This window comes from Euleptes europaea, chromosome 12 (assembly GCF_029931775.1).
Source record: "Euleptes europaea isolate rEulEur1 chromosome 12, rEulEur1.hap1, whole genome shotgun sequence".
Classification (NCBI taxonomy): Eukaryota; Metazoa; Chordata; class Lepidosauria; order Squamata; family Sphaerodactylidae; genus Euleptes; species Euleptes europaea.
In genome coordinates this window covers 3,640,751-3,666,444 of record NC_079323.1, presented here as the reverse complement: position 1 = coordinate 3,666,444, position 25,694 = coordinate 3,640,751, and the positions used below count along the sequence as shown (strand labels likewise).

The following is a 25,694-nucleotide window of genomic DNA, read 5'->3' as shown; positions in this document are numbered from 1 at the left end:
CCTTAATCTTGCAATAAATATTTATGGCAATCGTGTTAAGTATGCACTTAACTGACACTGATTATCCCAAAGGTTTCATAGATAGGGTTGCCAGCTCCATTGAGAAATACCTGGAGATTTTGGGGGTGGAGCCTGAGGAGGGTGGAGTTTTGGGAGGGGAGGGACTTAAAACAGGGCATGATGCCATAGAGTCCACCTTCCAAAGTGGCCCTTTTCGCCAGGGGAACTGATCTCTGTCGCCTGGAGATCAGTTGTAATATCAGGAGATCTCCAGCCACCACCTGGAGGTTGGCAACCCTATTGATAGAGCACATGACCATCCCCTGCAATGTACTAAGTGTCTGCTTTCGGACAGATGTTTACCTGGCGAAGTTCTTGTCTCCCCAAGAAGGGATGCTGCGTCAGGGAAAGGAGCCTGTCTCCGCTTTCTCCACGTTGCATCTGCAGGGAGATGCCAGGTGTTCATTTCAAGGTAACAACTTCTCTTGGGAGACTGCGGTGCTTTTCCGACAGCCACCATCCACAGTCTTCTGGCAGAGTCCCTGCTCAGGAGCCCGAAATGAGGCCAGGTAACTTTCCCCACCAAAAATAGTCTTGCCTTCTAAACATTTAGGCAGCTGTTTTTTTAAGGCACAAGAGAAACAGGGCAAGTTTCTTTTCCTTTTCTTTTCCGTTTCTTTTCTTTTCTTTTTCTTTTGCAATCAAGCAAGCATGTGGATGAACTGAGAAATAGCATCCTGCCCCCCCACCCCGAAAAAAAAGGATGCTTCCATGCAAGAGCCAGCGGGGCACGGTGGACACCGTGTTGGACTAGGATCTGGGAGACCCAGGTTTGAATCCCCACTTCTGCCATGGAAAATCACTTGGTGACCAGGGCAGTCACACGCTCTCAGCCCAACCTGCCTCACAGGGTTGTTGTGAGGATAAAATGGAGGAGAGGAGAATGGTGTTGAGCCACTTTGGGTTCCCACGGGGAGAAAGGCAGGGTATAAATGAAGTAAGTGAATAAATAAATGTAAGCATCAAAGCTCACTGGCTCCAGACTCATCATCTGACTGATGGAAGTGTCTCTTTTGGCTGGGCCGGGCACCTGGCTAAATGCACTGGTTGATCAACCAATCAGTAGGCCGGATTTAACACTATGCTGTACCCATGCTACAGATAGGATTAGCAACCTCCAGGTGGGGCCTGGAGATCTCCTGGGATTACAACTGATCTCCAGACTATAACTGATCTCCAGACTCCAGAGGAGAGGACATGTTCATGGAGGAGAGGGCTATTCATGGCTGCTAGTCAAAATGGATATTAGTCATGATGCATACCTATTCTCTCCAGGATCAGAGGAGCATGTCTATTATATTAGGTGCTATGGAACACAGGCAGGATGGTGCTGCTGCAGTCGTCTTGTTTGGGGGCTTCCTCGAGGCACCTGCCTGGCCACTGTGGGAACAGACTGCTGGACTTGATGGGCCTGGGTCTGATCCAGCAGGGCTTTTCTTAAGTTCTTAGAAATCAGTTGACCTGGAGAAAAGGGCTACTTTGCAGGGTGGACTCTGTTGCATTATAACCCTCTGCAGTCCCTTCCTTCACCAAGCTCCTCCCTTTCCAAGCTCCACCCCCAAAATCTCCAGGAATGTCCTAACCCAGAGTTGGCAATCCTAGCTAGAGGCCTGCTTGGATTCCCGCTCGGCACAAAGCGAGATGTCTGTGTGCCGCTACTCCTGCGATCTGTGAAAATTTCCTATGTCGCAGCGTATTGTAAGGCGGGGGAGCGGTTGCCAGGTTTGCAGACCGAGTCTGGCCAGCAGGAAAAAGAAATGATTGCTAGTGCTTGGGAAAGATTTTGGGGGGGTTGTCAAAATCGGGGATCAGTGGGCTTCTTTGCTTGCTGCTTTCTGGAAGGAACCTGGAAGAGAACAAAAATGTGTCTTCTGGATGAAAAGCGCCCGGGCAGAGCCCTTTTACAAGTTTCTTTTGGGGGAAGACAGCAATTAGCACGTTACCTCTGAATTTCCCATGATGCCTCTCTAGTAAGGACATCAGATCCTTAATTAATAGGAGTGATTACCTGTGATTTTGCTCCTCCTTCTGGGATGAAGTAATTAACTCCGGGTACGAGACATTAATTCTGCCATAAAGTTAGTCGCTGGCATTTCTCCAGGGATGGGGTCGGCCTGGGAGTTGCATTGCGGGTCCTGCAAGGGTTGCCAACTCTGCATTAGGAAATTCCTGGAGATTTGGAGGTGGAGCCTGGGGAGGGCAGGGTTTGAGGGGCCTCAGCGGGGTGCGATGCCATATAACGCCACCAAAACTGCAATTTTCTCCAGGGGAGATGATGCTTGTAGTCTAGACATTAGGAAGAATTTTCTAACAGTTGGAGCGGTTGCTCAGTGGAACAGGCTTCCTCGGGAGGTGGTGAGCTCTCCTTCCCTAGCTATCTGTCAGCAATGCTGATTCTATGAACTTAGGCAGTTCATGAGAGGGAGGGCATCTTGACCATCTTCTGGGCACTGGGGGTGTAGGGGGGGAGGTAGTTGTGAATTTCCTGCATTGTTCAGGGGGTTGGACTAGATGACCCTGGTGGTCCCTTCCAACTCTATGATTCTAGTCTGGAGGTCAGTTGTAATTCCAGGTGATCTCCAGGCCTCACCTGGAGGGTGGCAACTCTACATTTTAGAGTTTAACCTGTTTCCCATGATGTCTTATTTGGAGGTTTTTAAGCAGAGGCTAGATGGCCATCTGACAGCAATGTAGATTCTATAAATTTAGGCAGATCATGAGAGGGCGGGTAGGAAGGGATGAACCAGTGCTCGGCTCTTGTGGCCCTTTCTTACATGCCCAGGGTAATACTGGATCAGGAAGGAATTTTCCTCCAGGCAACATTGGCCCAGGGATCCTGGAGGATTTTTGCCTTCCTCTGGGCATAGAGGAGGGGTCACTGGGGTATTGGGGGGGGGAGGTAGTTGTGAATTTCCTGCATTGTGCAGGGGGTTGGACTAGATGACCCTTGAGGTCCCTTCCAGCTCTATGTTTCTATACATGGTTGCCTTTGGCCTGTCTTTCTCATGTCATTCTGCAGGGGAGTATGGTGTTCCAACAGCCCTGTGTCCTAACAGAAAGGGGGAGTAACCATCCTACACCAAAATAATTATTTTCTGTCTTCAAGTTGGGGAAGCACATGAAGAGTTTTAGTTTTGGGGTGTGCAAAAGTGCCACCCTGTATGTTCTCCTGACAGTCACTGATGTCTCCTGGTTGGAGGGGGGTGTCTGTTGAGCATCAACTCAGTCAGAGACATGATGGGTTGATTCTTCTGAAGGGGGGCACTTTGGGGCTCACTGCTGCTTGTTAATGATCCAGTCCCACTTGATTCAGCAGAAGCACCAGGCTAGGCAAGGGCAGAACGGTGACTCATACAGAGCTGCAGTGGGCAGCCTCCTGCGGGAGTGGGTGGTTTGCTTTCCCAGGGGTCATTAAATGTTTTTATTTTCTTGACACAATAGCAATTTCCTACTAGTTAAAAGATGACTGCCATGGAAATTGTGGAGAAAATTTCCGAGGGGAAGTAAGCGCCGCTGATCACAGCATGATTTTTTTCTGAGTAAACATGCATTGGATTGGGCTGCCACTCCACCCCAAAAAAAGAAAAGAAAATCAGAGCATCTTGTGACACCTGAGATTTATTGCTGCAACACCTTTTGTGGACCGGAGCTCATTTTCTCAGGTGCGCAATGCCTTCTCCTTGGCTGGCAGGTATTTATAACCTGCAGAGATAGAGAGAAGCCTCGTTTTTCAAGAGTGGAGCCAGAAGGGAAAGAGGGGATCTGCAGGCCTTGTCAAATTTCTATGCAAAGCTAAATATACGCAAGGTAAAAACAGATCATTTCTGCTCGACATATCTCCGAAAGGACAATGCAGAGCTGGAAAAAGTACAGAAGAAGGCAACCAAGATGATTAGAGGGTTGGAGCACCTTCCCTATGAGGAAAGGCAGAAGAGTCTGGGACTTTTCCGTTTAGAAAAGAGATGACTAGGAGGGGACGTGATAGAGGTGTATAAAATTATGCATGGGGTGGAGAGAGTGGACATAGAGAACTTTTTCTCCCCCTACCAAAATACTAGAACTTGAGGGCATCCAATGAAGCTGACGGGCAGTAGATTCAGGATGGACAAAAGGAAATACTTCTTTACTCAGTGAGTGACTAAAATGTGGAATTTGCTTCCAGAGGAAGCAGTGATGACCACAAGTGTAGACAACTTTAAAAGGGGATTAGACAAATTCATGGAGGACGGGTCTATCAGTGGCTACTAGCCATGGTGAATAAAGTGAACCTCCACAGTCAGAGGCAGTCAACCTCTGAATCGAAGTGCCAGGAGGCAACGTTAAGGGCAGGCTTCAGCCTCTGTGCACTGTTGTTGGCCCTTCAGAGGAACCGGTTGACCTCAGTGTGAGACAGGATGCTGGACTAGATGGACCCTCACAGGTCTGACCAGCAGGGCTCTTCTGAGGTTCTTCTCAGGGGATGGCCTCAGCCTCTGTGCCCTGTTGTTGGACCCACAACAGACACCTTGGGAAGACGGTGGGGCTGGGAGAGTTCAGAGAGAACTGTAACTGGCCCAAGGTCACCCAGCTGGCTTCACGTGGAGGAGTGGGGAAACCAACCCGGTTCTCCAGATTAGCCTCCATTGCTCATGTGGAGGAGAAGGGAATCGGACCCGGTTCTCCAGATTACAGTCCACCGCTCCAAACCACCACTCTTAACCACTACACCACGCTGGCTCTCAGAGTATCTGTGAGGGCTGTAGATATCTATGAGGGCTGTGGATCTTCGTAGAGAACCACACTCCAAACCAGCCTCGTTTCCTTTCCGAGCAAATGCTGCTGGGACCTCTTCAGGAGTGGAAACTTGAGAATTGCTCCTCTTCCCGAGCAGCCGTGGCGGCCTGTATCCCACGGCCGGTGCCCAGGACCGAAGAGTTTCAGTCCTCGAACAGAATGGCTGGCGCCATTCCCAGGATCCAATTCCAGGCTGTGCCAGGCGACTGCTGGCAGCCGACCGATGCCTCGTAGCGTTAAGAGTGTGATGGACAGGGACGGGGGGTTCTCCAGGGAAAGAATCGATCACGCTGAATGAATCCTCGGCATTTCATTGCGGGCTCTTTCCCTGCAATTAACATCCCGTGGCTCATTCTTCACCGGCGCTGCTCTGGCCGAGGTCAGTTCCAATGGTAGAAAGGGGTGATGGTGGAAGTCGTCTGAGGCCGTGCGGGGCCGTTTGGAGGTGACTCTTGGGGGATCGGCTTTGCGTGAAGCTGGAGCGCCTGGCGGTGGGGACTGTGACGAGAACTCGGCGTTCTTGTGTTTTTGACGGGTGACCAGCCAACCCTGTCTCGGTTTGGAAACGAGGATAATTCATAGATGGGCTATATATATTTACAGCCAAAAACAGAGCAAAGAGTTTGCAGAGGGAAGACAAGGACTTCTTTTGGCCAATTGGTGCGGTAAATCCCCGTGGTTAATTTCTAAAACGAGGCCAGGGCGTCGCAAGTCGTCTTGAAGGTAGTTTCAGAGAGTAGCCGTACTGGTCTGCAGAAGAATAGCTGGATTCATCCAGTAGCACCTTAGAGACCGACAAGATTTTCGACGTTGAAGCTTTTGAAAGTCGAAGTTCCCTTCATCGGAGACCGCTGGGTTACCACCATCAAGGCTATGTGACAAAGAGAGCTTTGACTCTTCAAAGCTTGTACCCTGAAAATCTGGTTGGTCTCTAAGGTGCTATTCAGGAGCCCCGTGGCACAGAGAGGTGAGCTTTAGTACTGCAGTCCAAGCTCTGCTCACGACCTGAGTTTGTTTCAGGTAGCCGGCTCAAGGTTGACTCAGCCTCCCATCCCTTTGAGGTTGGTAAAATGAGGACCCAGCTTGCTGGGGGTAAAGGGAAGACGACTGGGGAAGGCACTGGCAAACCACCCCGTAAACATAGTCTGCCTAGTAAACGTCGGGAGGTGACGTCACCCCATGGGTCAGGAATGACCCGGTGCTTGCACAGGGGACCTTTATCTTTTAAGGGGCTATTGGATTCAAGTCTAGCTTGTTTAAGTCTTCTTGGAATCTGTAACTAGAGTTGTGTATATCAGGGCATGTGTGAGATGAATGCAAACCAAACAAATCCACCAGGGAAATCTGTGTGCACTCTATAGAGCAAGATTTGACTCCAGTTGCATCGTCCAGACCAACAAGATTTCCTGGGTATCAGCTTTTCGAAAGTCAAAGCTCCCTTCATCCGATTTGGCTCTCAAAAGCTTATACCCTGGGAATCTTGTTGATCCTTAATAGGGTTGCCAGCTCTGGGCTGGGAAATACCTGGAGGTTTTGAGGGCAGAGCTTGAGGAGGGCAGGGTTTGGCCACTGGTAGGGGAAGGAGGGGTAGGGTTGCCGGATCCAGTTTGGAAAACTCCTGGAGACTTGGGGATGGAGCCTGGGGAGGACAGGGGCTTCAGTGGGGTGCAGCGCCCTAGAGTCCACCCTCCAAAGCATCCATTTTCTCCCGGGGAACTGATCTCTGTAGTCTGGAGATGAGCTGTAATTTTGGGGGATTCCCCAGGTCCCACCTGGAGGTGGGCATCCCTCGGCTGTGCCTATCACACTGTGTCCGAATTCCCAAGGTGCCTGCTGGCTCAGAAAGATTGGGGATCCCGGGTTTAAAGATTACAATAACCCAATTAGCATGTGTCTTAGGGTGGCAGGGTCCTTCTTCACCACCGGCAGGAGGTTTTGGGGGCGAAGCCTGAGGAGGGCAGTGTTTGGGGAGGGGAGGGACTTCAATGCCATAGAGTCCAATGGCCAAAGCGGCCATTTTCTCCAGGTGAACTGATCTCTTTTGGCTGGAGACCAGTTGAGAGCGCTAGCTAGTACTTGGAGGTTGGCAACCCTGATGTGTCTAGAGAGGCTGCGCTTTTTCCTAGAGGCCTGACTCTCTTTTACTGTTCTAGATGTGTGGGCCAGGAAAGTTTCCTGTGTTTGCAGGAGCCGTGGACTTGAGAAAAGTCCTAGGAGGAGATGTGAGATAGGTTGTCACCCACTGAGAGAAGACGTGTCTACACCTCTTGCTTCCTCTTCTTGAACTGAATCCTAGCTGATGGGTTGCCTCAGTAGCCAGCAGTAATTTGCAGAGATCAACAGAAATGTGGGTGGAGGTAAACATGGGTTGCAGAGGCCACGTTTCATGCAGAGAGGAGGACGGAAGGATTGCCTGACTTCGCCAAATAACGCTACCGCCTTCATCTTTTCCTTTCTCTTTTAGTGTCTGACAGCTTTATTCTGCGGTTGCTGTGACATCCGATTCCTCGAGATGAAGAAGCACATGCATTTCTGCTCGGTCTTCAGTTTCTTTGCAGTAAGTACAATTTTACCTAGTACATTTTCTCCCTAATGATCTCTTGCAAAGACAATTGGGGGGAGCGCTTTTAAAAAAAGAAACAAATCCTTGTTTTCCCAATGTCCACAAGCATTAGAGGGTTTCATTGTCAGCTATACACACTTTAAGGACCAATGCCCTCTTCCAGGGTGCAGCTGTCTCTGAGAAAGCACACTCAAGGGTACCATAAGATTATCTTAATGCAAACGCAGCAATTCTCTGAGGGTGCATTTTGAACATCACATTAGGAAGTTTACAGACGTTACAAACTCTTAAGGTGCTATTGTGTAAGGAGCTACATCATCTAAAGGCATGTCAATCGTCCATCTATCTATTTTGGGACTGATTGAATACTCCAATCCCATGGAACAACACAGAACAACATTGGTTGCCCCAAAGGAAACTGATTGAAGAAAAAGAAGACGAAGAAGAGTTGGTTTTTATATGCCCACTTTCTCCACCACTTAAGGGAGACTCAAACCGGCTTAGAATCACCTTCCCTTCCTTTCCCACAAAAGACACCCTGTGAGGTAGATGGGGCTGAGAAAGAGTGACTTGCCCAAGGTCACCCAGCTGGCTTCGTGTGTAGAAATGGGGAAACAAATGCAGTTCACCAGATTAGCCTCCATCACTCATGTGGAATCAAACCTATTCTCCAGATCAGACTCCACTGCTCCAAACCACCGCTCTTAACCACTACACCACTCTGGCTTGAATGGAAGCCAATCAAGATCTTACAGAGAAGCAGCAGGTAACTCCCTTGATTAACAGGTTACTTTGGGCGAAGATGAGTATCTAATATCTGTTTATTTTTTGTGGCACATGAGCATTCTCTGATATGCACTTTGGAAATTGCCACCCTAACTGGTAACCTTTTAACTGGTAACTGGGTGAATCATCTTAGCCTCAGCCGCCAACGACACCCCTGCGCTTAAATATCACTTAGGTCTGGCAAGCTGAACTTTGCCTGCGCCTCCTTTCCCAAAATAAACTCCTGATTGCAGATGCGTGGTGTGTGATATTCCAGACAACGAGAGGGAAATTTCAGGGGCATTGAACATAGCTCTAATGTCAGGTAATGATGTGGTCTTAACCAGACCCTTCAATTGCCGTGCGTGCTAGAAAGCTGACCGGACACTCATTCTGCTAGCTCTCTGCTCTGTAATCTTAACTTGGCAGTGAGTCAGCTCTTGCCAACGCAGGCTGATCTTCTCTGCGCTAAGAAAACTTGGTTGGGAATCTCTCCTCTGATAGATAGATGCTGTCTGAGATAGATGCTCTGATAGGCAGGGGATGGAAAGCATCGGCTCAACGGTGTGTTTGCTGTTGACAAGTTGCTGTTGACGGAGAGGGGCTGTGGCTGAGTGGTAGAGCCTCTGCTTGGCACGCAGAAGGCCCCAGGTTCAATCCCTGTTTGCAATTTTGCACTGCGCTCCTCAGTAGAGACTTTTAGGAATTCTTTCACATCTGGTGGAAAGATTCAGTGTGGTGTAGTGGTCACCCATGAAGCTGCCTTATACTGAATCAGATCATCAGTCCATCAAGGTCAGTCTACTCTGACTGGCAGCTGCTCTCCAGGGTCTCAAGCATAGGTCTTTCACATCACATCATGGAGAGCCAGCATGGTGTAGTGGTTAAGAGCAGTGGTTTGGAGCAGTGGAGAACCAGGTTTGATTCCCCACTCCTCCACATGAGCTGTTGACACTAATCTGGTGAACCAGGTTTGTTTCCCCACTCCTACACATGAAGCCAGCTGGGTGACCTTGGGCTAGTCACAGCTCTTTTAGAGTTCTTTCAGCCCCACCTACCTCACAGGGTGTCTGTTGTGGGGAGGGGAAGGTGATTGTAAGCCAGTTTTATTCTTCCTTAAGTGGTAGAGAAAGTTGGCATATAAAAACCAACTCTTCTCCTTCTCCTCGTCCTTCTCTTCCTCCTCCTCCTCCTAATCCTTTTAACTGGAGATGTTGGGGATTGAACCAGGGACCTTTGGCATGCCAAGCAGATGCTATACCACTGAGCCACAGTTCTTCCCCGAGTGGTTAGTATATTGGATTAAGACCTAGAGAGCTGGGTTTGAATCTGCAGACAGTCATAAAGCTTGTCACACACACTCAGCCTAACCTACCTCACAGGGTTGTAGTGAGGATAAAAAGGAGATCAGTGTAGAACCACCCTGAGCTCTTCGCCAGAAGGGCAGGGTAAAAACATACCAGACAAGGTAAAAACATACTAGGCAGATGAAATGAATCTGGGGATTTTGAAGCCCTCCTTTCTGTATCATTTTTCTTTGTATAGTCTCAGTTGGTAATATTTGATATACCTCTTGTGTCATGTAGCCAATGGTTGTATCATGTTGTCTGTGTTGTGTTGATTTGGGATGGATTTTTATATGCTCTCCTGATGCTGAGAGCACATTCGTGTTCCAGGAATCACGTCTGTGATAAGCGAGGGCTTATAAATGAAGTGAGGGCTATGTGCTTTAAAAAAGAGGAGAAGAAACAATTGAATCACGGAATGGGAAGCTTTACTTTTATGATCTGCCAAGCTGTCATTTCTCGAGAATGCGTACAGCGGTTGCAGACAGCCCTTAAAGGAAGATAGAATAGTGGAGAGGCTACCATTTCCATGTGAGCAGAGGCTCAGCATTTGCAGATGCAAATAGTAGAAGAGCAAACAGTTATACTGCCAGCTCTGTTGAGCACATAAAGCTGTCTTATTCTGAGCCAGACCGTTGGTCCACTGGTCCACCTAGCTCAGTATTGCTTCTTCTGACTGGCAGTTTGCCCCAGTGCTTGCTACCAGCCATCCTTTAATAGGAGGTAGCAGAATTCGAACCAGGAGCCCTTTGCATGCAAAACACCTGGTGATATACAACCATGTCACAGTTACAGCTGGTTAACCCAGGTCATGTTCATGAGCATCCCTTGGGAATCTCCCCCCCTCCCAAGTTATATCCATCAGATTCCACTCCTGCCTCCTGCTGTGTAAGGGAAAACCTTCCATGCAGATCCATGTCGGAGGTGTCCAGCTCCGAGGCAGAGCAAATGTTTTGCTTGTTAGAAGTCCCCAGATTTAATTCTGAGTGTAAGGTTGCCAACTCTGGGTTGGGAAATTCCTGGAGATTTGGGGGTGGGACCTGAGTAGGCGGGGTTTCAGGAGGGGAGGGGCCTCATTGAGGTATAATGCCATAGAGGCGCCTGTTTTCTCCAGGGGAACTGATCTTTGTAGTGCAGAGATCAGTTGTATTTCCAACAGACCTCTGGATGGGTTCGAATCCTCACTTGTGCCAGGGATGCTTGCTGGATGACCCTGGCCAGTTGCTCTCTCTCTCTCTCTCTCAGCCCAACCTACCTCACAGGGTTGTTGTGAGGATGAAATGGAGGAGAGGGAAAATGACGTAAGCCACCTTGGGTCGCCTTTGGGGAGAAAGGTATAAATGAAGTGAGTAAAGAAATAAACCTATGTTCATAGAATTGAGGTGCACTAATGTTTTCCCAGAGAAGAGCCCCATGGCGCAGAGTGGTAAGCTGCAGTACTGCAGTCCAAGCTCTGCTCACGACCTGAGTTCGATCCCAACGGAAGTCGGTTTCAGGTAGCTGGCTCAAGGTTGACTCAGCCTCCCATCCTTCCGAGGTCGGTAAAATGAGTTCCCAGCTTGCTGGGGGTAAAGTGTAGATAACTGGGGAATGGCAAACTGCCCTGTAAACAAAGTCTGCCTAGTAAATGTCATGATGTGATGTCACCCCGTGGGTCAGGAATGACCTGGTGCACAGGTTTACCTTTTTAATGCTTTCCCAGAGCTGTGTGAAATTAAGAGTGATGATTTCTCTCTTGTGCTTTCTGCAGGCTTTCTGCTGCCATTATGCACAGGCACACACGTGCAGAGAGCAGGAATTCCGGAGCACCGAAGGCCAATGTCTCCCCTGTTTGGGATGTCCACCAGGAGAGGAGCCGGACAGAGTAAGCAATCCGTGAGACTCACTGCTTCTTTACATGGTGTGGGGGGTGGATTCCACGCATTGCCTTTTCTATATCTCCACTGAATTCCCCCCGCCCAAAAGAGGCAGCTTTCTAGTCTTAACGGTTGCAAGGTTGTGTTTGGAGATCATAGAATCATAGAGTTGGAAGGGACCACCAGGGTCATCTAGTCCAACCCCCTGCACAATGCAGGAAATTCCAAACTACCTCCCCCCCTACACACACACACCCTGTGACCCCTATTCCATGCCCAGAAGATGGCCAAGATGCCCTCCCTCTCATGCTCTGCCTGAGGTCATAGAATCAGCATTGCTGACAGATGGCCATCTAGCCTCTGCTTAAAAACCTCAAGGGAAGGAGAGCTTACCACCTCCCGAGGAAGCCTGTTCCACCGAGGAACCATTACAGATGTGCATTAGTGCCAGAATGCATTAGGCAAAATCAGGGAAAATGCAGAATTAACTTATGCAAAGTACGGAATCGTGTCACCATGTTCAATTTATTCATGCCATAGAATTCAGCGTAGCACAGAATTATGACTTTTGAAGTTTGAATGCAGAGAAGACACAGCCCTGCTTAACAGTGTCTCAGAAAAAGAAGAGGAGGAGTTGCTTTATAGGTGCCAATTTTCTCTACCTTTTAAGGAGAATCTAACCGGCTTACAATTGCCTTCCCCTTCCCCTCCCCATAACAGACACCCTGTGAGGTAGGTGGGGCTGAGAGTGTTCCGAGAGAACTGTGACTATCCTAAGGGCACCCAGCTGGCTTCATGTGCAGGGGTGGGGAAACCAACATGGTTCTCCAGATTAGAGTCCGCTGCTCCTAACCACGCAACCACACTGGCTCTCAGCATATTGAACACATGAAGCTGCCTTATACGGAATCAAGCATGTGCTCATATCTGAATTGCTTTTTAAGCAGCAGGCCTCTGTGAGTTTTGAACACTGCATGAGCAACTGACCCGTGGCACTCGTCCAGTCGTACGCTTTCGCTGCTGAATGAGCCAGTAGTGACAAAGGAGAAAGCTGCAGCCCCGGCCATTTACACTCATCCATTTTTTCCTCGTGTTTCAGCACGCATGGTTTCCTAATCGGATTCCCGCAATTGTCATTCTCTGGCTAACAGAGTGGGCTGTGCTTTGAAACTGGTTTGGTACCTTTTACTCACAAAATGATATTGTCCTGGTCTCTTGTCATAAGGAACACATGAACTGCCTTCTACTGAATCAGACCCTCGGCCCATCAAAGTCAGTATTGTCTACTCTGACCGGCAGCGGCTCTCCAGGGTCCCAGGCAGAGGTCTTTCACATCACCTACTTGCCTAGTTCCTTTAACTGGAGATGCCGGGGAATGAACCTGGGCCCTTCTGCATGCCAAGCGGATGCTCTACCACTGAGCCACAGCCCCTCTCCATGGCTCTCCAGGGTCTCAGGCAGAGAAAGGTCTTTCACATCACCTACTCCCTGGTCATTTTTAACTGGGGATGCCAGGGATTCATAGAATCATAGAGATGGAAGGGACCACCAGGGTCATCTAGTCCAACCCTCTGCACAGTGCAGGAAATTCACAACTACTTCCCCCACACACACCCTGTGACCCCTATTCCATGCCCAGAAGATGGCCAAAATGCCCTCCCTCTCATGATCTGCCTAAGGTCATAGAATCAGCATTGCTGACAGATGGCCATCTAGCCTCTGCTTGAAAACATCCAGGGAAGGAGAGCTTACCACCTCCCAAGGAAGCCTATTCCACTGAGGAACCCCTCTAACTGTTAGAATATTCTTCCTAATGTCTAGATTGAACCCGGGACCTTCTGCATGTAAAGCACGTGCTCTGCCACTGAGCCATGTCCCCTCTCTATGGCTCTCCAGGGTCTCAGGCTGGTCTGTCACATCACCTGCTGCCTGGTTCTTTTAACTGGAAGTGTTGGGGATTGAACCTGGCACCTTCTGCATGCTTTACCACTGAGCTGCAGCCCATCCCAGTACAACTCAATTTTTATAGACAAAAGAGCCATGTACTTTTCTAAGCAGGCCTTACTACGCTGTGGTGTAGTGGTTAGTGTCAGACTAGGATCCGGGTAACCCAGATTGGAATCCCCACTCCACTGTGGAAGCTTTCTGAGTGACCTTGGGCCAGATGCACACTCTCAGCCTAATCCACCTCACAGGGTTGTTGAGTGGATGAAACGTGGCATAGTGAAAGAGCCAGTGTGGCATAGTGGCTAAGAGCAGCAGACTCTAATCTGAAGAATTGGGTTTGATCCCCTACTCTTCCACATGAGTGGCGGACTGGAATCTGGAGAACTGGGTTGGTTTCCCCACTCCTCCACATGCAGCCTGCTGGGTGACCTTGGGCTAGTCACAGTTCTCTCCGAACTCTCAGCCCCATCTATCTGCCTGTTGTGCGGAGAGGAAGGGAAGGCGATTGTAAGCCATTTTGAGTCTCCTTGCGGAGGGGCTGTGGCTCAGTGGTAGGGCATCTGCTTGGCATGCAGGAGGTCCTGGGTTCAATCCCCGGCATCTCCAGTTAAAGGGACCAGGCAAGCAGGCGATGTGAAAGACCCCTGCCTGAGTCCCTGGAGAGCCGCTGCCAGTCTGAGTAGACAATACTGACTTTGATGGACCAAGGATCTGATGCAGTAAAAGGCAGCTTCATATGTTCCTGAAAAAGGTAGAGAAAATCAGGGTATAAAAAACAACTCTTCTTCTTCCTCCTCTGTAGTCTAGAGATGAGCTGTAATTCCGGGGGACATCACAGCACTTCTTCCAATGGCTGGGAGGGCAGGTGGGTGGCTTGAATGCAGATTAGCACAGAAGAATTTACTTACTTTAATGATATTGTTCATATGGCCAATTCGGCCCTGAACAGTGTCACACTTAAGCACAGAAGAATACAAGAAGAGCCCTGCTGGATCAGTCCAGTGAGGTTCCATCTTGTCCAGCATCTGGTCTCACTCAGAGGCCAACTGGTTCCTCTGGAGGTCCAGTAACAGGGCACAGAGGCCGAGGCCTTCCCCTGATGAGAACCTCAGAAGAGCCCTGCTGGATCAGACCAGTGAGGGTCTACCTAGTCCAGCATCCTGCCTCACTCAGTGGCCAACCAGCTCCTCTGGAGGTCCAACAACAAGGCAAGGAGGACATAGCCTCCCCCTCACGTGGCCTCCTCCTGGCACAGGGATTGAGAGGTTGACTGCCTCTGAACGTGGTGGTTCCCTTTAGTCATCGTGGCTACTAACCAACTTATGGACCTCTTCTCCATGAATCTGTCTGGTCCCCTTTTAAAGCCGTTCTACGCCTGTGGCCCTCACCACATCCTCCGGCAGCCAATTCCGCATAACCAATCAAAGTAGCTTATTGCGCCAATGGTACCTGAAAAATGCAACCCAGAAAGCCTTCAGCCCTGCCTGGTGTGTGACGGCATCTTTCTTTGTTTGATTCCCTTTTAGAAATGCGGCTTCGGGGAAGGACTGGGAATGACTTGCAAGCCATGCTCCGCAGATGCCTTCTCTTCCACCTACGGGCCGGCACCCTGTGCCTCGCACACCCGGTGTGAGGAGAAGAAGAGGGTTCGAGTGAGTCCCGGAACGGCTGTGGCAGACACTTTGTGTGGGGACTGCATATCAGGGTAACGTGGCATTTTGCTTGGCTGTATGTTTTTTGGGAAGGCGAGATTGTTTGCATCAAAACCTCCAGAGCCAGGAGCCATAAAGCATCTCTATGGCAAGGATTAATCTTCCAGCGGGATTTCGTTTACACCACACCCTGGCCCGGAATTAAGGAAGGTAAAAATAAGGCCAAGGCCAATGGTGCAAAATAGATAAAAACATCTGTTACTCAGAACAGCAATTCCCTACACGTTTCACCCGAGGGGTTCTTTCATTAGCAACTTGCAACAGAATTTATTCTCATTTGAAGGACCTCTGCAATAACTTCAGATTCCCCTAAAGAAGGCCTTTGGGCGAAACATGTAAGGAATTTCTATTCCAAGTAATATATTTGTAACCTATTTTGCACTATTGGCCTTGGCCTTATTTTTATTTCCTGTTACTGGTGCGGCCCTTTTTTATTTCTCCCAGAATTAAGGGCACATCTGCTCGATCCGGCAGAAGGTTTTTGCACAGATCTGAAATTGTGGCAAACGTTGTCCGTGTTTCACTTTAGGTTTTGATGTGGCTTGGATTAAATTTAATTTCACAAGTGCCTCCATCCAGCACTGCAGTGGAAAAGAGACACACATAACGCACCTTAAGTAAAAAACACAGGAGGTAAAAATCAAATAGTAGGTGGGGCTGAGGGAGCTCTAAGAGAGCTGTGACTAGCCCAAGGTCACCCAGCTGGCTTCGTGTGTAGGAGTGGGGAAACAAATCCAGTCCAGCAGATTAGCCTCCGTCGCTCATGTGGAGGAGTGGGGGAATCAAACCTGGTTCTCCAGATCAGAGTCCACCGCTCCAAACCACCGCTCTTAACCACTACACCTCACTGGTTCTACTGGAAGCCATTTCTCTTCCAGCTCCACTCACTAGGGATCAGATCAGTGGTTTTCAGGCTGGGTTTTGAGGGTACCTTTGGGGGCTCTTCAGAAGCCTGAAACGGGGTCTTCCATAAAATACCTACCAAGGTCCCTCCCTACCCCCCCTTCCCAGGTTCCACCTTCAAATCTCCAGGTATTTCCGGATACAGAGTTGTCAACCCTATGGGGCTGACGAGAAAGATCAGTTCCTGTGAAGAAAACGGCTGCTTTGGAAGGCGGGCTCTGTGGCATTATACCACACTGAGGTCCTTCCTTCAACCCCACCCTCCCCTAGCGTTGCCAACTCCAGGTTGGGAAATTCCTGGAGACTTAGGGGTGGAGCTTGCGGAGAGCAGAGTTTGGGAACCTTATCAGAATATACAGCCATAGAGCCGGCCCTCCGAAGCCACGATTTTCTCCAGGGGATCTTTGGGGTCTGGAGATCAGTTGTAATTCTGGGAGATCTCCAGCCCCTACCTGGTGGTTGCCTTTACTCCCAAATTTCCAGGAATTTCCCAACCCGGAGTTGGCAACCCTACCCTTTTCTGATGCTGTGATTCTGCCCAGCCTAAATACCAAACGTTCTCGGGGCTCCCAGGATGGCTGCTACAGTCCACCCTGAGTAGCCACTCTCTTTAAGATGAAAAGCATTATTTGTGTTGGACTTGTAAGAATTGAGGCTGTCATCAGAGAAGAAGGGGGGGTCTACTTAGCTACCAATTGCAGAGTTTTGTTGGTTTGCTTGCTAGCAAGGGGGGGACCTTGCGGAGCAGCTATTGAGCGACTCTCCTGCAAAGCTGCAAATCACGCCATTTCCTGGCTCTGGGAAGAGCAGGAATCTCAACATCTTGACAGGAAACCAGTGGAGAGAAAACAGTGGGAAGGTTTTTGTGAGTCACAGAAGACTCTTGGCTGAACCCTGTGTGTGAGAGGGAGGAGAGAAACGGGTTTGGGCCTGAATCATAATCGTTGCTCTGTCGGAGTGGCTGACTCCAGAGTTCGTAAGCCTGATTAATCCAAATGACCCAACTGGGCTGAGAAAGGCTGGAAAGAGAAGAAGAAAAGTCGGTTTTATATGCCGACTTTTTCCCTACCTTTTAAGGAGAATCAAACCAGTTTACAATCTCCTTCCCTTCCTCTCCCCATAACAGACACCTTGTGAGGTAGGTGGGGCTGCGAGAGTTCTGAGAGAACTGTGACTAGCCCAAGGTCACCCAGCAGGCTTCATGTGGAGGAGTGGGGAAAGCAACCCAGTTCTCCAGATTAGAGTCTGCCCCTCATGTGGAGGAGTGGGGAATCAACCCCCTTCCGCCACCCTGCTTCGCCCACCAACCAGTTCTGCGGGAAGCGGTGCGAATTGGCGGGCAATTGCCCGCCATTAGCAGGCAGTTGGGAACCTTAACCTGGGACCTTCTGAGTGCCAAGCAGATGCTCTACCACTGAGCCACAGCCCCTTCTAAAGGAGGAGGAGGAGGAGAAGTGTTTTTTATTTATTTGCAAGCACACGTGCCCCCTTTCACTGCTAATGCACTTTACAAATGGGTTTTACTTGCTTTTCCGCATTCTCATTTTCGTCACATGTAAGTTCCTGTTTCTTCAGGAAGGGTTTCTGTTCCACGAATGGTTTGCTCCCTCTCGTGGTCGATTCGATATTACACTGGTTTATGTCCAGCATATTTCCCTGCAGATTTAAACTGCGGAGTTTTATGTCAGACATAAACGAGTGTAATATTGAATTGACCACTAGAGGGAGCAAACCACATGCGGAACGGATCACACACACATGCACATGAAGAAACAAGAACTTACAAGCGAGGAAAATGAGAATGCGGAAGAGCCCACTGTGTGAAATGGCAAAATCCACTTGCATTGGAAGTGGACTGAAAGTACATTACTCAATGTATGTGAACGCACCAGACTGGCCGTGGCATTTCATAATATAGGATAAATGCGGGACTGATGGAAACCAAAGTCCAGCCCTTAAACTTACAACCAGCAACCATTTTAAAAAGTCAAAATAAGACCGATGGCTGAGTTATGCACATATGGCAGAGTGGTCCATTTGGATCAATTGATTGATCAAAAAGATCAATCTTTGCATGAGTCTAATGCTGCCCTTCATTCCCTACCAAGTGGCATTTAAAAATAAATATGTCAGCCCCTTCAACGAAAGCAGTGATGAATTTCCAGAGTCGAGGAGGGGAGCTTCAGAAAGAGGGTCGGGTTTTGGTTCTGCCGGAATGTGGGCATCTTGGAAAGCTCGGCCATTCACCGGAAGTCTGTCTTTGCCCATTGCAGGTATTACAGCCCCGAAGGTGAGACAGACCCCAGGACCACCTGTCTCCCTTGTTCGACAGCCCCGAATGGCATGCCTGGATGTCCAGGTGAGTGTTAACGATGGTGAAGGTAGAGGGAACATTTTAATTTATGTAAAATGCAAGCTATTTTGGTTTTGCCTGTGGAATTATAGAATCATAGAGTAGGAAGGGACCACCAGGGTCATCTAGTCCAACACCCTGCACAATGCAGGAAATTCACAACTACCCTAAGCACACTCCCAGTGACCCCTACTCCATGCCCAGAAGATGGCCAAGGTGTTCTCCCTCTCATGAACTGCCTAAGGTCATAGAATCAGCACTGCTGACAGATGGCCATGTAGCCTCTTCTTTAAAACCTCCAGGGAAGGAGAGTTTACCACCTCCCGAGGAAGCCTGTTCCACCAAGGAACCGCTCTAACTGTTAGGAAATTCTTCCTAATGTCTAGGTGGAAACTCTTTTGATGTAAGTTCTGGTCTGACCTTCTGGGACAACAGAAAACAACTCGGCACCATCCTCCATATGACAGCCCTTCAGGTACTTGAAGATGGTTCTCATATCCCCTCTCAGTCTTCTCCTCTCCAGGCTAAACATACCCAGCTCCTTCAACCTTTCCTCATAGGACTTGGTCTCCAGACCCCTCACCATCTTCGTTGCCCTCCTCTGGACACGTTCCAGCTTGACTATATCCTTCTTAAATTGCGGTGCCCCAAACTGAACACAATACTCTAGGTGAGGTCTAACCAGAGCAAAGTGTTATCATCACTTTGTGTGATCTGGACACGATACTTCTGTTGATGCAGCCCAAGATCACATTTGCCTTTTTAGCTACTGCATCACACTGCTGACTCATGGAGATGAGTGCGGTATTCTAGACCGCCTTAAGGCAGAACTAGGTATTACAAGTGGAATGGGTGGTGGCAGATCTCTCTTTCTTCCTCTCAATCTGGGAAGATGCAGCTTCATGCAATACATGCTGTACCACTGAGCTATCGGCTCTTCCCAGCAGCACATGAAACTACATGTTGCCACTTTTCCTTTCTGCAAAATATGCAACATGGAATTATTCAGGAGGGCTTTTTTACTCAAGTAATAGAGGGCTGTACTGAAATGAAATGGTCCAGAAAGATGCTGTGGAAAAGGAATCTGGACTGTGGATTATATTACCGTCTGCCGTCTGTTGCTGGCTTGTTTTCAGATTTCCACAGTCCAAACCCTGTCGATTGTCCTGGCTTTAACGATCAACAGAATGGGACATCCCAAAAACAATGCAATAGTTGTTGGGCCAAGTCTCAACGAGAAAGGGGGACTAGAAATAACGTAAATGAATGCAATCTAGTTCTGCCCTTAAAGTGAACTTGTAGGCTCAGTCTAGAGTGTTTTCTTCTCCGTCTCCATCTGTCAAAGCCCTACATCTGTTCATTTGCTTGTTAATCTGAATCGGTCTGCCTGAGGACGGGAAGAAACAATGTGTGTATTAAGTGCCGTCAAGTCGCGTCCGACTCACGGCGACCCTATGAACCAATGTCCTCCAAAATGTCCTGTCCTTAACAGCCTTGCTCAGATCTTGCAAACTGAGGGCTGTGGCTTCCTTGACTGAGTCAATCCATCTCTTGTTGGGTCTTCCTCTTTTCCTGCTGCCTTCAACTTTTCCCAGCATGACTGTCTTTCCCAGTGACTCTGGTCTTCTCATAATGTGACCAAAGTAAAATAGAATCAGTTTAGTCATTTTAGCTTCTAGGAAGAATTCAGGCTTGATTTGATCCAGAAGCCACTTATCTGTTCTTTTGGCAGTCCACAGCATCCGTAACACTCACCTCCAACACATTTCAAAGGAATCTACTTTCTTCATGTTAGCTTTCTTCAGAAACAATAAACTAGTATAATTCCAGTTCAGTTTAAATTAACGTGCAATGTGAAAAATAAATTCACTTTTAAACTCTTCCTTATCCTAGCTCGGACACTTATCGCCCCAAATCTCTCTATCTCAGAGAGTTCTTCCTAAGCGCTAAAAGGTTTCCTCTCCATTACCCTGGCTACCAAAGGGAATGTGGAAAGCACTCTTCTCAAAATGGTACATATAGGGGAGGGGCTGTGGCTCAGGGGTAGAGCATCTGCTTGGCATGCAGAAGGGCCCAGGTTCAATCCCCGGCATCTCCAGTTAATGGGAGTAGGAAAGTAGGTGATGTGAAAGACCTTTCTCTGCCTGAGACCCTGGAAAGCCATGGAGAGGGGCTGTGGCTCAGTGGTAGAGCATCTGCTTGGCATGCAGAAGGTCCCAGGTTAAATCCCCGGCATCTCCAGTTAGAGGGACTATGCAAGTAGGTGATGTGAAAGACCTCTAGCTGAGACCCTGGAGAGTTGCTGCCAGTCTTAGTAGACAATACTGACTTCGATGGACCAAGAGTCTGATTCAGTATAAGGCAGCTTCATGTGTGTTCATGTGACGTTGTCCAGGGCACCTGGATTATCATCCATTTCTCCCACCACCCCCGGGGCTAGAAACTGTGCTGTGCGGAGGTGAACGTGTTTGCTGTTGGGAGGGAATTGTCATCCCTGACGAGGCAAGAGGCACGTGGCAACGGCAGGAAAGGATTAGCAGTCCGTCGGCTTCCCGGTGCTCGGAAATTCCCCACAGGCTGCTCTGCGACACCTCGAACAGCCTGGTGCTGAAGCCCCCTTCGGGGACGTCATGTTGCCGGCCTCAGGCATCTTGCCAGGAGGAAAGTGAATGTGCTTCTTTTCCAGTGAGTGGCAAAACATGTCTGGGGGCAACGCGCATTTGTTTGATGAGAAAGAGAAGTAGTTAGTACACCTGCCCTTGACATCGTGCTGTTCCCAGCCAGGAGTGGCTTTTTAATTTGCTTCCTTCTTGGGGAAGCTTTAAGTGGCATCTCCTTTCTCAGCCAGGACAGTGAACACATAAACACATGAAGCTGCCTTATACTGACTCAGACCCTCAAGGTCCATCGAAGTCAGTATTGTCTACTCAGACTGGCAGCGGCTCTCCAGGGTCTCAGGCACAGAGGTCTTTCACATCGCCTGCTTGCCTGGTCCCTTTAACTGGAGATGCCGGGGATTGAACCAGGGACCTTCTGCATGCCAAGCAGAGGCTCTACCACTCATCCACCACCCCTCTCCAGTGGGGCTTATTTTCTATGGAACAAGTGCTAGTGTGGTGTAGTGGTTAAGAGCGGCAGACTGTCGTCTGGTGAACTGAGTTCGATTCCCCACTCCTCCACATGAAGCCAGCTGGGTGACCTTGGGCTAGTTGCAGTTCTCTCCACACTCCAGACTCTCTCAGCCCCACCTGCCTCACAAGGTGCCTGTTGCGGGGAGGGGAAGGGAAGGAGAATGTAAGCCGCTTTGAGGCTCCTTAAAGGTAGAGAAAAGCAAGGTAGAAAAATTACCTAAATGCTTCACCTCAGAAGGATGTCGTAAGAGAAGGTAGCTGCACGTTGGTGCCTTCCATTGATATTATTACGATCTCTGGTTCTCGTGCCCAGAAAAGCAAATGTTGGCCATTAGTAATTTCTGGACTGTCCATCAAACTCTATCCGGCTACCGCGTCTCCATCCACATGAACGCACATGAAGCTGCCTTATACTGAATCAGACCATCAGTCCATCAAGGTCAGTATTGGCTACTCAGACTGGCAGCAGCTCTCCAGGGTCTCAGGCAGGGGTCTTTCACATCACCTACCTGCCCAGTCCCTTTAACTGGAGATGCCGGGGATTGAACCTGGGACCTGCTGCATGCCAAGCAGATGCTCTACCAGTGTGCCACGGCCCCTCGCCTCCACAAGTCCCAACTGATCACACAGTTGGGGTGTTTGGGACAGACTGAAACCTGGCCCGGGAAGGGCCAGAGGGGCATGCCTGCTCACTCTGGGTGGCTGCCCAGCACATCTGGAGCCTTCCCTCAGAGGTGCCAGCGTTTGCCCTACATCACTATCCCATCCAAAGCTGATATTAGGTGTGTACTTGAGGGGGAGAGGAGGGGAGAACATGCGTCAGAGCCACTTCGAGCTCTTTGCTGTTTGGAAACACTGCTGTGTAGGAAACAAAGCCTAGCCTTTGTGTGGATTTGCTGCCTGTAGCGTGAAAAGGATTGTCAACCAGGGTCGTGATGTTTGATCAACGTTCTGCTCTCTGTCTCAAGCCATGCCACTTATACACAATTGCACAGACTTCTCATTTTCCATTTTTTACTCTGTTTCCAGTAGTGAGAGGTGTGGAGTGTGGGCCTTGGTTGCTTACTTCCTTCCCATTCTGAACAAACCTTAGTTGGCTGTTCCATCCAAACTGGCCGCTACGCTTTGTGTTTTCTCTCCAAACCAAGACTGCAAACCAATTTCAACCTGAGATTTCCAACCCCTGGTTTTTTTTGGGGGGGAGGGGGACTGATCACAGATGTTTTGCATGAACTGGAGAGTACCTGATTGACTCCGGTTTATGGAACTGTGTGATCCGACCCACTCTTTCCTCTGCATTAAATTCAGAGGGAAACAGAAATGCCCACTCCAAGTTTGGTAGCAATGTATCTTTTCATTGAGAGCCAGAGTGAATATAAGAACATAAGAAAGGCCCTGCTGGATCAGACCCAGGCCCATCAAGTCCAGCAGTCTGTTCACTGTGGCCAACCAGGTGCCTCTAGGAAGCCACTAACAAGACGACTGCAGCAGCACCATCCTGCCTGTGTTCCTCCGCACCCAAAATACCGGTAATACGCCTGCTTCTCTGATACTAGAGAGAATAGGTATGCAGCATGACTAGTATCCATTCTAACTAACAGCCATGAATACCCCTCTCCTCCATGAATATGTCCACTCCCCTCTTAAAGCCCTCCAAGCTGGCTGCCATCACCACATCCTGGGGCAGGGAGTTCCACAATTTAACTATGTGTTGTGTGAAAAAATACTTCCTTTTATCTGTTTTGAATCTCTCACCCTCCAGCTTTAGCAGATGACCCCGTGTTCTAGTATTATGGGAGAGGGAGAAAAACGTCTCCCTGTCCACTCTCTCCAAACCATGCATAATTTTATAGACCTCTATCATGTCTCCCCTCAGCCGCCTTCTTTCCAATCTAAACAGCCCTAAGCGTCCTAACCGCTCCCCATAGGACAGTTGCTCTAGTTCCCTAATCATTTTGGTTGCTCTTTTTGCACCTTCTCAAGCTCTGTAATATCCTTTTTTAGGTGTGGTGACCGACCAGAACTGTACACAGTATTCCAAGTGTGGTCTCACCATAGAGTTGTACAAGGGCAGTATGATATCAGCAGTTGTATTCTCTATTCCTTGTCTAATTATGGCCAGCATGGAATTTGCCTTTTTTACAGCAGCCGCACACTGGGTTGACATCTTCATTGAGCTATCCACTACCACCCCAAGATCCCTTTCTTGGTCTGTCGCTGCCAGCACAGATCCCATCAGTGTATATGTGAAGCTGGGGTTTTTTGCCCCAATATGCATCACTTTACACTTGCTCACATTGAATCTCATTTGCCATTTTAATGCCCATTCTTCCAGTATGCAGAGATCCTTCTGGAGTTCTTCACAGTCCGATTTTGTTTTAACCACCCTAAATAATTTGGTGTCATCTGCAAACTTGGCTACTTTACTGTTTAACCCCAACTCCAGGTCATTGATGAACAGGTTGAAAAGCACCAGTCCCAACACAGATCCCTGAGGCACCCCACTCCTCACATCCCGCCATTGGGAGAACTGACCATTGATTCCTACTCTCTGCTTCCTATTTTTCAGCCAGCTCTCAATCCATAAGTGGTGTAGTGGTTAAGAGCAGTGGTTTGGAGCGGTGGAGTCTGATCTGGAGAACCAGGTTTGTTTCCCCACTCCTCCACATGAGTGGTGGAGGCTAATCTGGTGAACTGGGTTTGTTTCCCTGCTCCTCCACATGAAGCCAGCTGGGTAACCTTGGGCTAGTCACAGCTCTCTTAGAGCTCTCTCAGCCCCACCTACCTCTATTGTGGGGAGGGAAAAGGAAGGTGATTGTTGGCTGGTTTGATTCTTCCTTAAGTGGTAGAGAAAGTTGGCATATAAAAACCAACTCTTCTCCTTCTTCTTCCTTCCTCTGCATTAAATTCTGAGGGAAACAGAAATTCCCACTCCCAAGTTTGGCAGCAATGCAGCTGCTTCTGGGGTGCGTCTTTTCAGGCTCCAAGAACTAGGACAGGGCAGAGGGTTTATTGCATCTGCCTCCAACTGGAAGAACATTGCAGCCAGTCAAAAGATCTGTGCAATTGGGGGGGGGGGGTCCTGTGCAATTGGGGGCAGGTGACTTCTGTAGGGAGGGAGCTAGTTGTCCGGGCTGGTAATCACGAGCAAGATTAACTCACCGACTGCAGCATTACTGCCTGATTCATATACCATGAGATGACTCCCCTGCGCAACACGGATTGTAACATGCTCCATTGTGGAAGTTCAATTAAATGACTTTATAGGTGATTATATCCACCCGGATGACATGTGAATGACAGGAGGCAGGACCAGTTTCTATTCTCTGGAGAATGATTAATTCTATTGTGCAGTTGGAACTTCTAGAAACGCCTACAGCTCCCTTGCATAAAGATACCCTTCATTAAAAGAAACTGAAACCACTGGTTTAAGTAAAAAGTTTACATGTGTATGATGTAGGGTTGCCAGGTCTCTCTTCGCTATCGGCGGGAGATTTTTGGGGCGGATCCTGAGGAGGGTGGGGTCTGGGGAGGGGAAGGACTTCAATGCCATAGAGCCCAATGGCCAAAGCAGCCATTTTCTCCAGGTGAACTGATCTCTATCAGCTGGAGATCAGTTGTAATAGCAGGAGTTCTTCTGTTACCTGGTGGATGGCAACCCTAGTATGATGAAAACTGGTGTTTTGATCTAGAAACAGAACACAGAAGTTACCCTGTTCCTGTCCAAAGTATACAAGAGATTAATTATATCCCCCTCCCCTCGAGTTCCTCCTTTTTCTTAGTGGCGAGGGTCGAAAGTGCTAGAAAGTGAAGCTAGTTAACTAGGAATCGTTTTGTTTAAAATCTGGAGAGCAACAGGCGTGCTGTAGTGGCAAGAGGACCAGAGAGACCCAGATTCTAACCAACAAATGAAACAGTTGATTCTCAGCCTTATCAACCTTGCAGGGTTGTTGTGAAGATAAACCTAGATAACCTGTTTAGCGCTGCCCCAAATTCCTTGAAGAAAGGGCAGGATGTGAATAAATGATAAATCAGTATGAAAAAATGGGGTTTGAAGGGAGACTTTAGGGGATGAAAGGGAGAAGGTGTGGCAGAAGTCTCCCTCTTGGTTTTTGCAGGATATAAGGAAAGGTAGAGGAAGACAAGAGTTTTTAAAAAAAATAAATATTTGTTTCATTCTTCCTTTAAGAAACTCAACAGTAGGGGGGGTCTCTTGCACTGATGGATTGTTTTGCTTTGTTTTGGCTGGACTTTGAGTCTATATAGAGAAACCATTTCCTGTCTC

General features: G+C 48.7%; 1 protein-coding gene across 1 annotated transcript in view; it reads left to right on the top strand.

Moving 5' to 3' along the window:
- The first annotated feature begins 7,345 nt into the window (after positions 1 to 7,345).
- RELT (RELT TNF receptor) overlaps positions 7,346 to 25,694 on the top strand; it is a 30,004-nt gene continuing 11,655 nt past the window's right edge. Inside the window, exons 1-4 of the mRNA XM_056858829.1 lie at positions 7,346 to 7,379; positions 11,229 to 11,371; positions 14,837 to 15,015; positions 18,199 to 18,284. Coding sequence (XP_056714807.1) covers positions 7,346 to 7,379; positions 11,229 to 11,371; positions 14,837 to 15,015; positions 18,199 to 18,284 — 442 coding nt within the window. The remainder of the gene's footprint in view (positions 7,380 to 11,228; positions 11,372 to 14,836; positions 15,016 to 18,198; positions 18,285 to 25,694) is intronic.